This window comes from Nelumbo lutea, chromosome 8 (assembly GCF_056320005.1).
Source record: "Nelumbo lutea isolate HS-2025 chromosome 8, American lotus-T2T, whole genome shotgun sequence".
Taxonomy (NCBI): domain Eukaryota; kingdom Viridiplantae; phylum Streptophyta; class Magnoliopsida; order Proteales; family Nelumbonaceae; genus Nelumbo; species Nelumbo lutea.
This window is the reverse complement of record NC_142691.1, coordinates 35511659-35528122: the sequence shown is the minus strand read 5'-3', so window position 1 is coordinate 35528122 and position 16464 is coordinate 35511659. Positions and strand designations below refer to the sequence as shown.

At 32.0% G+C, this 16464-nt stretch overlaps 1 protein-coding gene across 1 annotated transcript; it reads right to left on the bottom strand.

The window, feature by feature from the left end:
* Positions 1-834: 834 nt before the first annotated feature.
* On the bottom strand, positions 835-8445 carry LOC148843804 (CASP-like protein 2C1). Its single transcript, XM_088959581.1, has 3 exons — positions 7768-8445; positions 7504-7642; positions 835-1295 (listed from the first exon to the last, which is right to left on the bottom strand). The coding sequence occupies exons 1-3, from the start codon at positions 7923-7925 to the stop codon at positions 1047-1049; spliced, it is 546 nt and encodes a 181-aa protein (XP_088815707.1). The 5' UTR covers positions 7926-8445; the 3' UTR covers positions 835-1046.
* Positions 8446-16464: the final 8019 nt, after the last annotated feature.

Genomic DNA, 16464 nt, shown 5'->3' with positions numbered 1-16464 from the left:
ATACTACAATAATTACTTCATTATTAACATTTTTATTTTTATAAATTTATAAAATAAAATAAAATTAATATAAATATAGATTAGTAGATTTGATAGATTCAATTTATATTACATCTTTAAATATTTCCATTTTTGTAAATAATAAATATATGGTTATCTAATGCAAATTAAAATATTAATTAATAATTTCTGAAACTTTTAAGATATATATCATGTACATGTTTATAAATTTAAGTATTAAAATAATTATTCTATTATTAATATTTTTCAATCTCTTTAAATTAAAAATCAACTTTTGATATAAATTTGGATTTGATAGATTATTCATTCCATTAGTTTATACAATATTAATTTTAAAAATTATTATTTTTAATTTGTAATTGGAATTGTTGAAGATAAGTGTATGTTGGTTGTTTGGATTTTAAAAGCTAATTTATTTCACTCATTGACATGAGTTAAAAGTTGACCTGTAGGTTAAAGATGCATTGCTTTTTAGCACTAGGCAACTTGGGGTCTTAAGTTCAAATCATGTTGAGAGTGTTTTTGCATATTGGACAAAATTGCCTTTATCTAGGTTAAGTGATACATATCTCTCAGGTGGGTAAATAACTTTCCCACCTAAAAGAAATTTCCAACACTTGGATGAGACAAAATTGCCCTTTAAATAATGGCTTTTTATGACTAAAACGGTCATCGTCTTCCTTACCTGAAAAATAAAAGAAGATGGACCTATGAGCTATCCCATTTTAATGATCTCAGCACATGATTAAGGTTCACAAAACCCAATTCCAGAGGCTCAAAATATTATATCAACAAAATGAAGACAGAAGCATGGAATATCAAAGTCTTTTCTTTAAGCGCTGCAATAACATCCTGAGAGTCTGAGACCAAAATAGATGTTTCATCAAGATGGTAGGTAAGCCCATCAATTTGTTTATCAAAAACAAAGCGGCTTGGAGGATGCACCGGCCTTAGATATACACTTAGAAGACAACAATAAAGAGAGAACAAAATTAGCAAGTTCAAGCAAGGCCATATGGTCGATCTCAACCTTTGAAGACAAGGAAGCGTTTTGGGGAGTAAAGCCTGAACAAATTGAAGGCTGAGAAAGTTGATATCATAATCATTAGAATGGATGCAACGAGGCCACAGGTGAGGGAACCTCCAATCTGAAAACAAAACCTTTTATAAATCCTGCACACCTTCATCCATTGGAAATCTCTTGACCCAGTTACTGCTAACATTGATGCCTGAGCGGCAGCCACGGTTGCTCCAAAGCTAACATAGGTTACTATCTGTAACAGATCAACACATAAGAAATTAGGGCCTTAAAGATTGGATTCAATTGGGTGCACCTAAATCCCCATTTGATTACTTGATTTGAGGGTGGCAAGGTTCTAAATATCAATACGCTTAATACACCGGTAGGGGCGTATCAGGCAGTATCGATACTGTTTTTTATTTTTCAAATCCGGTTTAGGCGGGACTGGTTTAAAGTTCCTCCACCCACTGAAACGGTCAAAACCCTGATACACCCTCTGTAGGGGTGTATCGGGGTGCTCCCACGACATGTATTCGCCGATACGAGCACATACGTAACAATTTTTTGAACCTTGATGGTGGTAAATGGATAGGTTGAGTAGGGTTAGATGTGGGTTGAATATTCATTCATCAACCATGGGTTCGGCTATGATACTGAAAATACATCATACCAGAAAAATTTTCAATCAATATCATAAAAAAAGTGACCAATCTGATTGGGTGTTCTAATTGGTTAAGCCTCTTCCAATACCATGTCTTTCCGGTATCATATATTTTTCCTTCATAAAAAATAAAATAGGGCTCTCCAAAACTCAAAACACAATAAGCAATAAGCAAGACTTTTGGCTTTTTAGGTGTAAAAATTGCTTTTTTCAGGTATGATTTCTTTCCAATATCATAGGCGAACCCTTTGCATTGAAAGAAGCATGTTAAAGAATTACCAATTTTAATAAAACGATCTACTTGATTGCAATTAACAAACGGGGAAGGTTCCAACAATGGTGAGTAGGGCTGTAATCAGATTGGACTCGGATCGGATGCAGCAAAATCCGCATTTGATCCAATTACTGATAGCATACATCTGATTCTGATCTGAAATCTTATTGGATTTAAGGACTTGGATTCGAATCCAAATCCTAACAGACTCAAATTGGATTCAGATTTGATCCAATTCTGCTATAAATTTTCTAAAATACCAGAAAAATAAAAAAAAAATTATTTATTTTTGAACCTTTATATAATAAATTAATATAAATATAGCACACTAAATTTATTATATATATTCACATAAGATATAACATATAGAATATATTTTATAATTTTAAATATAATTATATAAAACTTATATATTAAAATTAATAAATATTATATTATAATTGGATTTGAATTTTAATCCGATTGAATAGAATTAAATCCAAATCCAATTTGATTATTAATCGGATATAGATTATAACATTTAAATCCAATCCAATTACATATATACACCATCCGAATCCAAAATAATTAGATTTGAATCAGGCTTCAAATTTTTAGATATCATTCACCTATTCACGCCCATGCTTTGGTTTTTAGTCAAAAACACCATTCTTGTGAATTTCTGAGATCATTCTCAATTAACCGAACGTCTCCCCACAATGACATATCACGTGGACAGCAAATAACAAATTCAAATTTTCCAACAACCACATTCTTTAGTGATGATTTTACTCTATAGAATGATCTCAAAAATACATGAGAAGGGTACCTATCTGTCATTACCCCCAAAGTACAAGGTACCTATCTATAATTTACCCTTAAAATTATTACTTTAATTTTAAATTTTAATATTAATAAAATTTTAAGATTTTAATTGTTAAATTAATAAAATTATGACTATGATTTAAAAATAATTAATAAAAGTCATCATAGACAAGTAGGTCACCAAAAAATGATGTTTTGAAATGACTTGAATTGGGAATGCCAGTCAACTCACTCTGCTTTAATTTTGCTTAGCAAAGCCCATGCATAGAAAATTCCTTTCCCTCTCCCTTCCCTCCCCATTTATTGTTGTGAGAACTAAATATTAATAAAATATAGAAATACACAAATGAAAAAACACAAATATTTTGCTTAAAAAAAACAACATTCAGGCACATGTATAATATCATATAATTATCATATTAAACAAAAAGTAAGGGTGACGTATCATAATGATTTTTATACACAGGAATACAAAAAAAATTATAGAAAAAAATTGAACACGTTTATAATTCTATATTTACACTACAATTAAAAACATGGATAAGATTGTGGAACTTTCTTTTTACTAAAATACTCATATTTGAATTTAGTCCCTTTTTAATTATGAGGTTTAAATTGTAAATTGAACTACTACTTTTCACCTCATTCAATTCCTTGTATTTAAATCTTAAATTTTTTTCTAAATGAACAAAAAATATACACTAAAAATATAAAACATTAGAAAAAGAAGAATCTAGCCAAGCAAGTAGGTCTATCAATACTTGAAACTTCACAACTCAATTCAATTATCACATATTTGGATATAATGTTTTGTAATCATCTTTGGATTTTTTCAATATACATCCAATTAATAATAAGAAACAAAAATAATAAAAAAATACAATTTATAGAAATTTTTGGATACATTATTACTATCACTATCATTGTCTAGTTTAATAAAAAGACACAAAAGTACTTCTTTTGTTCAATAGTTGGGAAATAATCTATATCCAAAATATCATTTTACATTTTTCATTTAATGCTTATTTATAATATTAATAAAAGGGTAAATAATGGTGTGGAACTTTTGTTTGACTAAATTACCCCAATTTTTGAATTTGGTTCTTGTTTAGTTTTAAGGACATAAATATAACTTGAAAAACCACTTTTCTCCTCATTCAAATCCCTCTCATTAAGTCTCATATTTAAATTATTAACTACCATTAATATCAATTAAAACATTTTCTTAACTAGAATACCCCTATTTTTGAATTTGGTTTGTGAGGGCACAAAATCTAATTTGAACTACCACATTTCTCCTCATTTAATTCCCTCGTCAAGTCTTATCTTAGGGTATTAACTCCCATTTTTTATTGAATACTATATTTAAGATATTATTTTTACAAAATAAAAATAGACAAATTCTATCAATTCTATCATGATGACGAGTAAGCAAGTTAACCATTCGGCTCAAGTGGGCTTAGTCCATGATATCAAAATTAAATAAAAAACTTTTAAAATATAAATAAATAACAAATATAGAATAATTGGACAAATCTCTAATGTTATATATATATATATATATATATATATATATATATATATATTAATCTTATTAAAGAAGAATAAGTGTCATAAATAATAATTATTCTTATTGATGTTGGAATTTACAAATTTAAAAGCAATAAATATATATATATATATATATATATATATCTCTATATATATATATATATATATATTAATCTTATTAAAGAAGAATAAGTGTCATAAATAATAATTATTCTTATTGATGTTGGAATTTACAAATTTAAAAGCAATAAAAAAATATATATTATTTATGTGGTGGTGGGTCAACAATTTAACCTTTTGAGTCAAATGAGTTAACCATTGAGATCATAGTTAATTAAAAATGGAAAAATATAAAAACACAAAATCATTATGTAATAATACGGAATTTTGTAAATGACATTTAGGCACATATCTAATGTTTTAAATTGTTCGTATTAAATAAAAATAATAATGATAAATAATAATTTCTTTATTGATGTTGGAAATAAAATATAAAATTTAAAACCAACTCAAAAATGAAAAATTTTTCCCGATGGTGGGTGAACAATTAAACCTTTCATCCTTTTGGGTCATATCTGTCAACCATTGATTTTATAATTAAATAATAAAAGTTAAAGACTAAAAACAAAAAATATATTAAAAAGATAGAAGCTCTATAGAAAACACTTGGACACATCTCTAATATTTTATATTAATAATATTCAAAACTAAACACAATAAACAATAATTGTTTTTAACTTTTTATCAATGATATAAATACAATACAAAATTCAAAAATAACACAAATGTGAAATTATTTCCTATTTGGTAGTAGATCAATTCAACATTTTAGGCCAAATGTGTCAACTCTTAAAATTATAATTAAATAATAAATTTTAAAAAGATAAAAACACAAAAATATATAAATAATGTGGAAAACATTTGGGCTTATCACAATGAACCATAATAAGTATGACAAATAAAATTAATTTTTATAGACATAGAAATATAAAAAAGTATAAAAATTTTTAGAAACATATTATATACCATCATCCTAAAAAAAAAAGAAATAAATAAATAGTACAGACATACATTTATATGCATGTTCTCTAGTTGCAAGAAACTTTGGAGGATACATAATTATTTGCCGTTTTATGAAAGTTTATAAATTAAAACATATTTATCTACTAAAAGAATTAAAAATTATAGTAAAAGAATGGAATTCAAAATCTGAGGAGAAAAGAAAAGAAATGGGAAAAAAAGGTCACAAATAATATAGCATTTAATGTTATATATTTTAAACAGAGAGGATGTAACACATTTTTAAAGAGAAGTACTGATTATTATATAATAGTTAAGGTGGTATTTCATGTACCATTTTCTTAGAAGGCAAAAACTATGTATTAGAATCAACAATCTACTACGTACTAAATTATAACTAGTTGCGTCCTGCCTTGACTTTGTATAAACTATAAAGTCCATCTTAACTATGTTTGAAAAACTTATCTTTCCAACCAAATGAAATAAAGAAAAGAAAACCTCCGAAAAGAAATATGGAAACGAGAATTTCCCAATAATCGAAATAGAGTTGCGTTTACTTTGTACAAACTATAAAGTCCATCTTAACTATGTTTGAAAAACTTATCTCTTCATTCAAATAAAAAAAAAAAGAAAGAAAAATTCCTCTATGTGAGAATAAAATCTCTAATTGGCAAACCAAACGAAAAGAGAATTTCCCAATAGCCAAAAAAGAATTGCCTATTTTCAACTTGTCATTGATCCGAACAGTCGAATCTAGGAATGGCAATGGGTGGGGTGGGGTGGGGTCAGGTTTTGCTTGTTCTATCTCTGACCCTAAACTCAAATGCCCTTCCCTATACCCCAATAAGACTATAAATCCCAACCCCATCCCTGTCCCCTGAGAAATGGGGATCCCCAAATTTATCTCTCCTCACCTCGGTCATTCCTACATGTAAATACCATCCTTGCCTTAACCAGAGCGGGATGGACAAATACCACCCTTTCCCTATCCCCAGTCGGAGCCCAATCGGGTTTCCAAGTTTGGTTTTCATAAAACTTGCATTTCTTCAAATAATATTGACATGGTGAAAACTATCTCTGCCAGGTGGTTGAATAGTTGACTCGTTTGACCCGGTTATCTTGTCACAGTTTAACCAATAAAATGTATTGAAACTTTTGAAGGTCATAATTTCGCATTTGGATTGATAAATTCGTTTGGGGTGATCTTTATATCAATTTTAGGAAACTTTTCAATATCTATGCATTTGAAAAGGCCAAAAATGCCTTACCCCACTATTTTTTGCCAAAAAAAACCGTTTTCACTTCAAAATTCAATTTTTAGCATTTTTACAAATAAAATATTAAAAACTGAAATAAAAAATAAATTAAACATGAAATAAAGGTATGTATGCATTACATGTCACCAACTATAATGACATATCTAACATGTCATGGTCTGATTCATTCTGAACAATCAAACCAATCCCACAACCCAGTGGAAAAAATGATTCATTGAGTTTTTAAAATATTGGCCAATAATATCATCTTCATTATAGAAGAGACCCTTCACTCAACTTCTTTTTTATTCTCTATTATCATGCATGAATTTTAAGCAAAGTTTTAAGTTTCTATCATAAATAGTGGTGCATTTTTAGTCATTAAAACCCAACTGAACCCCAACTACCCATATTAATTGGGGAGTGGGGGTTGTGAGGTGGACTCACAACCGTTCATGCATACAAAGCAAAAGAGGGAAATAAATACAAAAAAGGCCCAGATAGGATGGTTTCAACCATATGAGCTTCAGATATTTTCTGTTGATTGCAGACTTGCAGAAAGATTTCTTTTAGCCATTCAAAAGCGGATATTCATAATTTTTTTTTTCTTTTTTTATTTTGATTGCAAGACTTCATCACTTCAGGTTTCACAAACACTACTCTTTCCATTATTAAGTCGTGGAATGTCTTTAGTATCATGTGGGGTGGCAATGTGTAGCAGATATGCATTCATATTTTGCTGCTTCTTCGCAACTTACAACTAAATACAAAGAACCCAAAATTTTACCATTACACCAAGCAATTGCCTTTTGTATACATATAGTTACAAACTACCACTATTCATACAAGAAAAAGATGGATTTGCATCAGAGTTATGTGATAGTGTGGGATTTACCTGGTCTAACATGAAACAAATCCATGCCTGAGTTTCATATGAGATGGCTTTCTTTTCTTTGAATCGAGGAAAGGCAAAATATTTGCCTAGTTGGAGAAGATGATAGAAAGCAGTAACAGACTCCACAATCACCAAAATCCTAAAGAGGGAGAAATCGAAGGAAAAAGAAGAAGTAAAGAAACAAGAGCAGTGGTTCATCATACGTTATTGTCATACTCAAATATGCAGAGATTAGAGAGAGAGAGAGAGAGAGAGAGAGCATACACGAGAGCATCTAAGTCTTTGACGGTTGCTTTCCTCTCAACAGAGAAAAAGACATGCTTGGTTTGTGTGTTTGTTCCGACAAGACAAGCTGTTAAAACTAAAACTCCAATGGCGGAGAGCCTCAGAAGAGCCTCTGTCTTCAACATCCCATTCTCCATTTCTGTGTTTGTGTGTTTCCAAGTTCCAACTACGTGCAGTTATACTTTTTGTAAGCCACAAGTCGAGCAGTTGAGTGGTAGAGATAAAAATGAGAAAGAAATAAATCATTGGACGGAAACCGGAATGGTTCCCTGAGGAGATGATGACGGGATCTGCTCCTCACACATGGGCGCCTCGCACGTATATCCACTATGCATTGGGAATATCTCCCGTAAATGATAATTTATAAATACGGGAAATATTCTCAATGCATGGTAGGATATGCATGTGAGGTTGGTGTGAGGCACCCTGTGTGAGAAGCAGATCCGGTCTTGGGAAGATGAGGCTTGCCAACTGCCTTCATTAAAACCTGAATGAACACCGTTGGGATCTCATTCCAATACCCTACCAACACAATAACGCTGTAGTACTGTATTGTATACATGTGGTGTCAGATCATTTTAGTAGGGCATTGTAACGTTGACAGATGATTCCAACTCGAGAGTCTAGACCTATTCCTGACATCAACCGGCGCATCTCACCTGTATTGGAATTTCCTGTATTTATGTATTTTTTATGAAAGATGTTCCTGATGCAGTCGATGTGCCTGTGAGGTCGCGGTACGGGGAGCGCTTGGTGAGGAGCGGATCCCAATTACGATCCCAACTCGGACACCATGTTGGGAGGGTTAACCCATGAAACGTATTGTGACACGTAGAAGGGCCGAAGCTACCAATTGTAGTTGCCATCAATACCAGGGTACCATGCCGGTCCACACCTAACAAATTTTGTTACGACCACACCCTCACCCATACTGTATGGTCCCCACGAGGAAAACAGAGAATTAGCAAAAGATGGAAATTTATTCCCTGCTCGAAGTAAGGATAGGTAAATGAACTGTGCATTAATTTTTCCTCTTTTCTTATAAAATTCATCTTGTGTTATTTTTTACACCGTTATTACCGGTGAACTTTAACCAATTCTTAGAATTAATCATGTTGTTCAAAAATTAAATAGACAAATGATTAATTAATAGCATAAATTAAATTATTAAAAATATACTTTAAATTTACAAAAATTACAAAGGCAAAAGAATAAATAAAACAAAATAAAATTGTTTCATGTTTGGTGGGGTTCTCCCAAACAGTGGTAACATTCAAACGAAAGGCTACTACTATTCATGGGGACCATATTCCATGGACTCCATATCCAGTCCATCTCACCCAAGACCACTGATAATGGGGTTATGATTTGGCAATTAAATTGGCCTTCTAGAAACGCCAATGGATGCGTAAAGAGTTAGTTCAGAAGTAGTTAGGCATTGAATATAAAGCATCATTTGCGAAGAGTGCAAACACAAAAATGTTTTGCACTACTGAACATTTTTGTAATTGCACTCTTCCCCAGTGGAGCCAGCATTTAGTGGGCACAATAGTTTATAATATAACATACAAAGTTTTGCACTGTATATATGTATATTTGTACTCTTTTCAAACTGAGCCAAATGAAAATTTTTATGTTCAATATTAATATCCCTCAGTTGTAAAGAAATTTTGGAACGGTATCTGACAGTAATTTTTCCGAAAGTCAAAAGAGAGATCGGTCAATATAATATTTTTTTTCTCTATTTTGGGGTTTATTTATTGAAGTGGGGTTTTCTATGGGGTTGTTTAATAACTAGTGAAGTTGCTTAACTGAATGATTTATTACTTTATTCTTTAGTCGATAAATAATTAAAAATAATAAAGCACTCAAGGGTATAATGGCCAATCCAACTTCAGCTTCAACCATTAAAAACATCCCAACACCATGAAATCTTATTCACTAAAAGACAAGGCAATAAGCTTCTCAGTTCAGCCACTTCAACTACTGTTAATATCAAATGGCCCACAGGAGACCAGTAGAAGTTTGACAAATTTAACTACGATGTTAATGGCTTCTTCTCAATTTTGACTCAAACAGAGTTTTCAAACAAAATTTTTAATGCAGTACCGGATTTTCTTCCTGTTACACTTATTCTTTTTTGGAACTACATCATCTAGCAATGGGTCAAAGTGTCAAAGGGATAAGCACTAAGGATGTTAGGACTAGGGATGGATGGAACCATCCTTGGTAATTTATTGGTGGGTCGATATGGATCAAGCAACTCATTGGGGTCAGTAGAAAAGGGTTAGGGTGGGTTGGGTCGAGGGTAACCATTAGGGTCAAGATGGGTTGGGTCACTCTATCTATACTTGCCAAATCTCAATACAGAAGTTGTAGAGATTTGAACCTAAGCCTCATAGAGTGCTAACATCTCATAACACTTCCAAACCACTGTGTCACATTTCATTTTAAGAATAAAAGTGGAATAAAATAGATTTAAGTAACTTTTGTTTTCACATGCAATTTTATACAAAAGCACTTTTACAAAAGCAATTCTATAAAGTAATTTTATGAAAATGACTTTTATGAAAGCACTTTTACACAAGTACTTTCACACAAAAATATTTTTATAAAAGTACTTTTATGAAAGCATAAAAGCACTTTTATAAAAAATACTTTTATGAAAGCACTTTTACAAAAGTACTTTAACATAAAAGCATTTTTATTAAAGTACTTTTACGAAAATATTTTTATGTAAGCATAAAAGTACATTTACAAAAGTACTTTTGTAAAAGTACTTTTATGTAAGTACTTTTACATAAAAGTACGTAAAAGCACTTTTGTAAAAGTACTTTTACACAAAAGCACTTTTACGGAAACACTTTTATAAAAGCATAAAAGCACTTTTGTAAAAGCACTTTTGTAAAAGTACTTTTACAAAAAAGCACTTTTGTAAAAGTACTTTTACAAAAAAGCACTTTTATAAAGTACTTTTATGAAAGCATTTTTATGAACGCTTAAAGCATTTTATTAAAGTGATTTTATGAAAGTACTTTTATGAAAGCACTTTTGTAGAAGTACTTTCATAAAAGTACTTTTGCGAAAGAACTTTTATAAAAGTTATGCATTATTTTGCAATTTCTGTTATTTTCTGCATTTTTTGTAATTTTTTATTTTTCTGCATTTTCTACAACTTTTGTAAAAGTACTTTTACACAAAAGCACTTTTGTAAAAGTACTTTTACACAAAAGCACTTTTGTAAAAGTACTTTTACACAAAAGCACTTTTACGGAAACACTTTTATAAAAGCATAAAAGCACTTTTGTAAAAGTACTTTTACAAAAAAGCACTTTTGTAAAAGTACTTTTACAAAAAAGCACTTTTGTAAAGTACTTTTATGAAAGCATTTTTATGAACGCTTAAAGCATTTTATTAAAGTGATTTTATGAAAGTACTTTTATGAAAGCACTTTTGTAGAAGTACTTTCATAAAAGTACTTTTGCGAAAGAACTTTTATAAAAGTTATGCATTATTTTGCAATTTCTGTTATTTTCTGCATTTTTTGTAATTTTTTATTTTTCTGCATTTTCTACAATTTTTTATGTTTTTTTCCATAATTTTTGTGTTTTTTGGTGTTTTTCATGCATTTCCTACAACTTTCTATTTTTTTGCATATTTTTCGATTTTTTCTAAAAAAGTTCCGAATTTTCAAATTTTTAGTATTTTTCATAAATTTTTTTATTTTTCTACAATTTTTTGATTTTTTTTTTTTGCATTTTCTGTCATTTTTCTTCAATTTTCTGCATTTATCTATAATTTTTGCATTATCGGGTATACGGGTTGACTTGACTTGTTTTTGTCACGTGACAGTCTTGAGAGAGATTATTCTCTCAAAATTTATTATTTTGCATATATGGGTCATCCCGACCCATTTTTGTATCTATAAGTGAGGGTAGGTGGGTTAGTGTGGGTGAGGGTGGTATAAGGTCAATATGGATAGGTCAAGTGGGTCAATATGAGTGGGTTAAGGTTAGGGTGGGCTATGACCTTTTTAACTATGACTGGTGATGGGTCATGGTGGGTTGGTGGGTTAATATAGGTGGATTGATATTCAACCCTTACCCAACCCAACCCAATCCAGCCATTTGCCACCCTCCATCACCTGATTTTTTTTTTTTTTTGAAATGGGAATTTAGGAAAACCTGATATTTTTACAAAAAAAAATAATTTTTCTTGGTGACTCCTAGCATAATGGGAATGATATTCTTTGGGTCCAGGGGCTAAGGTACGATACAGGAAGGTGTTAAGCACACGTGTCTGGTTAAACTGGTCTGTACTTCACCTATGCTCCAGGAAAGATTTTTATAACTTTGAGCTTAAGTTAGAGAGAAAATTACCACACACACACACACAAAAAAAAAAAAAAAACTATTTATCTATGAAGAGCAAAATTTAGCAGTAAGCAAAGAGAGAACTAAAATTAACATTCAAAACTCAATTCTAAATGAGTATAAGAAAAAACCTAGGAAAGCATTGATTCTAAAAGGACTAGTAAACCAAGAGCAAGACTAACCATTACAAGATGAATGGGAGATTAATAAACTCTTAGATGATGGTGGCTAAATACTAAAGAGTACAAATTAAAATGATGTATGCTGAAATGTAAGAAGCAAATGTGACTTAATTCAAAGACTATCTAGGTGAAAAGATGATGGCTAGGACTGATTGAAATTGTTTTGAACTATTCTAGTAGCAGTGCAAGGGAAACTGATAACTAGTCTAAACGTAAACGTTGTAAGTAGACAAATTTCACGGCGAGTGATGGGACTATCAATGGGTTTAGAAAAGTTGCTGAAATGATGCTTTAACAAAAGATGTTCAGATGAGCGGTGGGACTACTGATTAAACTAGGTATCCAACTCCAAGTGAGACTCTAAGCTTGGAATGGGCTAGATGATCATAATTAATGAATACATGAACTCCTACCTTCAAAGGTGGAGAAATGGGCTAGATGAATAATTAATGAATACATAAACTAAATGATGCCATAAAATAGTGAACAAAAATTAGAAAAGTATTGAGATTTAATTATGCAGCGGGAATTGACCTAGTGAGACTAATAAAGAAGAGCTGAAATTAACTAAGCTTAGAATAATACACACAGATAATCTAACATGGAAGTGTTAAAGCTATCAATGGATTAAGTGGTGGTGCAAGGAGCATAAGAAAATAATAGATAAACCACTGATCTAATAAAACACCAGACGACTAACTGATAAAACCAAATCCTAATTTAAACTAGTAAATAAGGCTATGTTTGGTTTGAAGGAAAAAGTAGAGAAAGGAAGGGAAAGGTAGGAAAACCTTTACAAATCCTGTATAGGTTTCCCTACCTTTCCCTTTCTTTCTCTACGTCATTTTCCTTCAATCCAAATATAGCCTAAAGGAATTAGGACTAAATGAGTGATCTATGCTCAAGATGGATGGGAAATAATGCCAAATGTCATGATGCAAGGAACTTCATGGGTAGGTTTTATGATAATTTCTAAAGGGCCGGGGAATGATCTAGCTATATGTTAATGAAATGATAATGAGGGTTTACACAAATTACATATGTTTTAAGTGAGTTAATAATCAAGCTAGTGATCAAACAAGCGTGAATCCAAGTTGTTTGCTAATATTAACCTCTATGACATTACAAGACTAAGGTATAAAAACTTACACAAAAGTCCAAAAAATAATTAATAATAATAAGACAAAGAAAAAAAAAACAAGGGCTTTTTGCATAAAAGTTAAAAAAAAAAAGTTTAGCAAATATGCAAATTGGGTGAACCCTGTAGGAAGGTTGGACGAAATTTCAAAAATTTCTTTTTCTCTCATCTAGGAATCGTATTCCCTAATTTAGAAAACTGTATTTTCAATGTTCGTTCTTGTAACCAAAAGAAATGAGAGGGAAATACCTAATACAAAGTAGCAATAACTCACAATGCAGGTGCTCACACCCAAAGAGAAGACCAAAACCCGCTTCCACTGAAGATGATACAGTGTGTAGTGAAGCAGGATCAGCAGGACGGTTCTTCAGCAAGAACCTGAATTCTTCAGCAATAATCAAGCAAGGGCTGGTGAGCACAACTTCAGATTGTTTCTTCTACTAAGAAACAATATCAAGAACCTTTCTTGATCAGATCCACAAGTGGAGATCGAACTGGATAGGGGTGGCAAGAACAGGGGAAGAATTCTACAATTTGTTGTGTTCAAAATCTGAGGAATTCGCCCCCTATTTATAGGGTTCTTGGATCAGCCTCCTAATCTAATTAGGAGAGAGTTTCCTAATCCAAATCTTATATTTGGATCTAGACTCTTAAATGGATAAGACTTATCTTATCCTTCAGCTAATCCTAATCAGTTTAAAACTGAATTTGCCCCCTTTAAAAAAACTAACTGAAGCCCAATTCAAATTAGGCCTTAGGCTCATTAAGCTTATGTGCTCACTTACTCTTTAATTTGCTGCCAACTTGATTTTCTTTGTATAGCGTGGGACCCTAACATTGATCTACGCATCAATCACATGGGTTCAGCCCAGACTCTATTATAAGGCCTGGCCGAATTCACTGTAGGAGACAATGAACCACTGAATCCATCACCATAGGCTCTTAATGGGCCCAACATTTACACTAAATGGTTCTTGGATCCAGCCACCTTAAGAAAACCCAAGAATTGTGGGCAGATGCAAGATTAGCCCATCAGGTGTTATCCTCAATGGTCTTATACTTAACATCTCAACCCATAATGATCAAACACTGCCCAACAAGAAAGGACATCTCCCTCGGCTACAAGGTGCAGTGCTGCACTCTCTACTCACATGGATCCCGGGAATTAAAATCTTTTGCAAACATTTTGAAACCATAATATATATATATATATATATATATGAATATTTTTATATATATTTTTCAAAACAAATCTCAACGTTTGAACTCAACTACCGAAAGTTTAGGTTTCTGATGAGGGGTAATTTGGCACGACCTAGTAAGTAAATGTCATGTGGACGTGATATGCTCATAGAATGACAACTCAACAAGGGGATCCTAGTCAGCAGTTTATAGAGTTCAGATGTTCGGCCACCTCGGCACAATGCCACCTCTGCATAACGCCACTTCGGCATAAAGTCACCTCGACATAAGGTCAACTCGTCATAGAGTCACGTCGACGCCAAATCAAGTTTGGGGCCCAGGAACCGAAGTGACACGTAATCGATTTCAGAAGCTTCCCAATAGACTCTAAATATCACGGGGTCACTCCGCATAATGGTAGGCCTTATCCTCTTCCCATCCGGATCGAGCGGTGACGATAAATTTCATTGACTGATACGTTACTCCATGACTAAAGTGGAAACAGATCTCAACCACTCAGGCCATAGATCCCGGAACCTTTTTGGGAGTGTCTTGCCCAAAATTATTACCCTTGGCTAAGCGGTCGTATAGATAAAAAGTAATTTTGTGATGACAAGGCTTCGAGATTCACTTGATCGATTTGCTTAATTAGTCTAGACTTTTATTCCTATTTATTACTCAATAAGTTTCACATCCCAAACAAACAATCGGAAAATATAACTTTGAAACCAAAGACAAGAACAAAAGTATTTGTTCTAAGAGAATTGATTTTTGATGAAGAATAGAATGATATATTCTTACAAGCTACCCAAGAAAGACAATATATCAGATTGACAGTATTGCAGTCAAGGATCAACTCATCAAATAAATCTACCCAACCAATTATCTTCTAACAAATTGCACATAAAAAGAGCATGACTAATCTTATATGGAAATTGAAGAGTATAACTTCAGGGTTTATCAAATATAAAAATAATAAAAGAAATCTCAGAACAAAATTAAACATTGAAATCTCTCAAGGAATCAAAGTAAAAGAACAAGTAAAACTCATCGATCAAGATCCTCCCTAGCCTTGTTGAAACTTTAGCTGCGCTTGGATGTCATTCTCCTCTCTTCTCTTCTGTGAAAGACTGAGAAAATAATGCCAAAATAACCTCTAGAAGTATTCCCCTTTTTGGTCAGATTTTTCTTTTTTATTGTGCTTCCAGGCTCCTCAATCTGCTCATCCCGGATCCGCATCTTATCCCCCAATTTTCGCCTAGATAATTATTGATTTAGAGAAAGATATCAACATACGAATTATAACTTTATCTCTTAACTGTCCATAGTCTCAAGAATCACTGAATTTCAACATCTGTAAAGAAAGATATGCCCAAAATACCGGACCCTATTTAGAGTAAAGCGGGAAAAGAATCAACACTCATACTTGGGCCATGGAACTTAGGTTTGGGTTTCGTGGACCTATGGACTTTCCTCCATTCAATTATTAATTCTTTCAGCATAAAAATTGCACAAATAATAAAATTGACATTTATAAAATTATTATGGAAAAATATTACTTTTAAGCTCTTTATTTTACAAATGTCAATTGTTGAGCACACTTCAGATATGCATTTTCATGCTTTCGTCTAGGAGATCCATGATAGCTCAGCTATATAAGTGCATCAATCCCTCCAAGGTCCAAGTACGCGCGATTACTTACATACCATTTCTCTAGCACTCAAACTTTAACTCGCAATCACAACAAGAATACTGACTCAAGCATCGAAGCGACCTCCCCGGTTCATCCACCTCGGTCTCG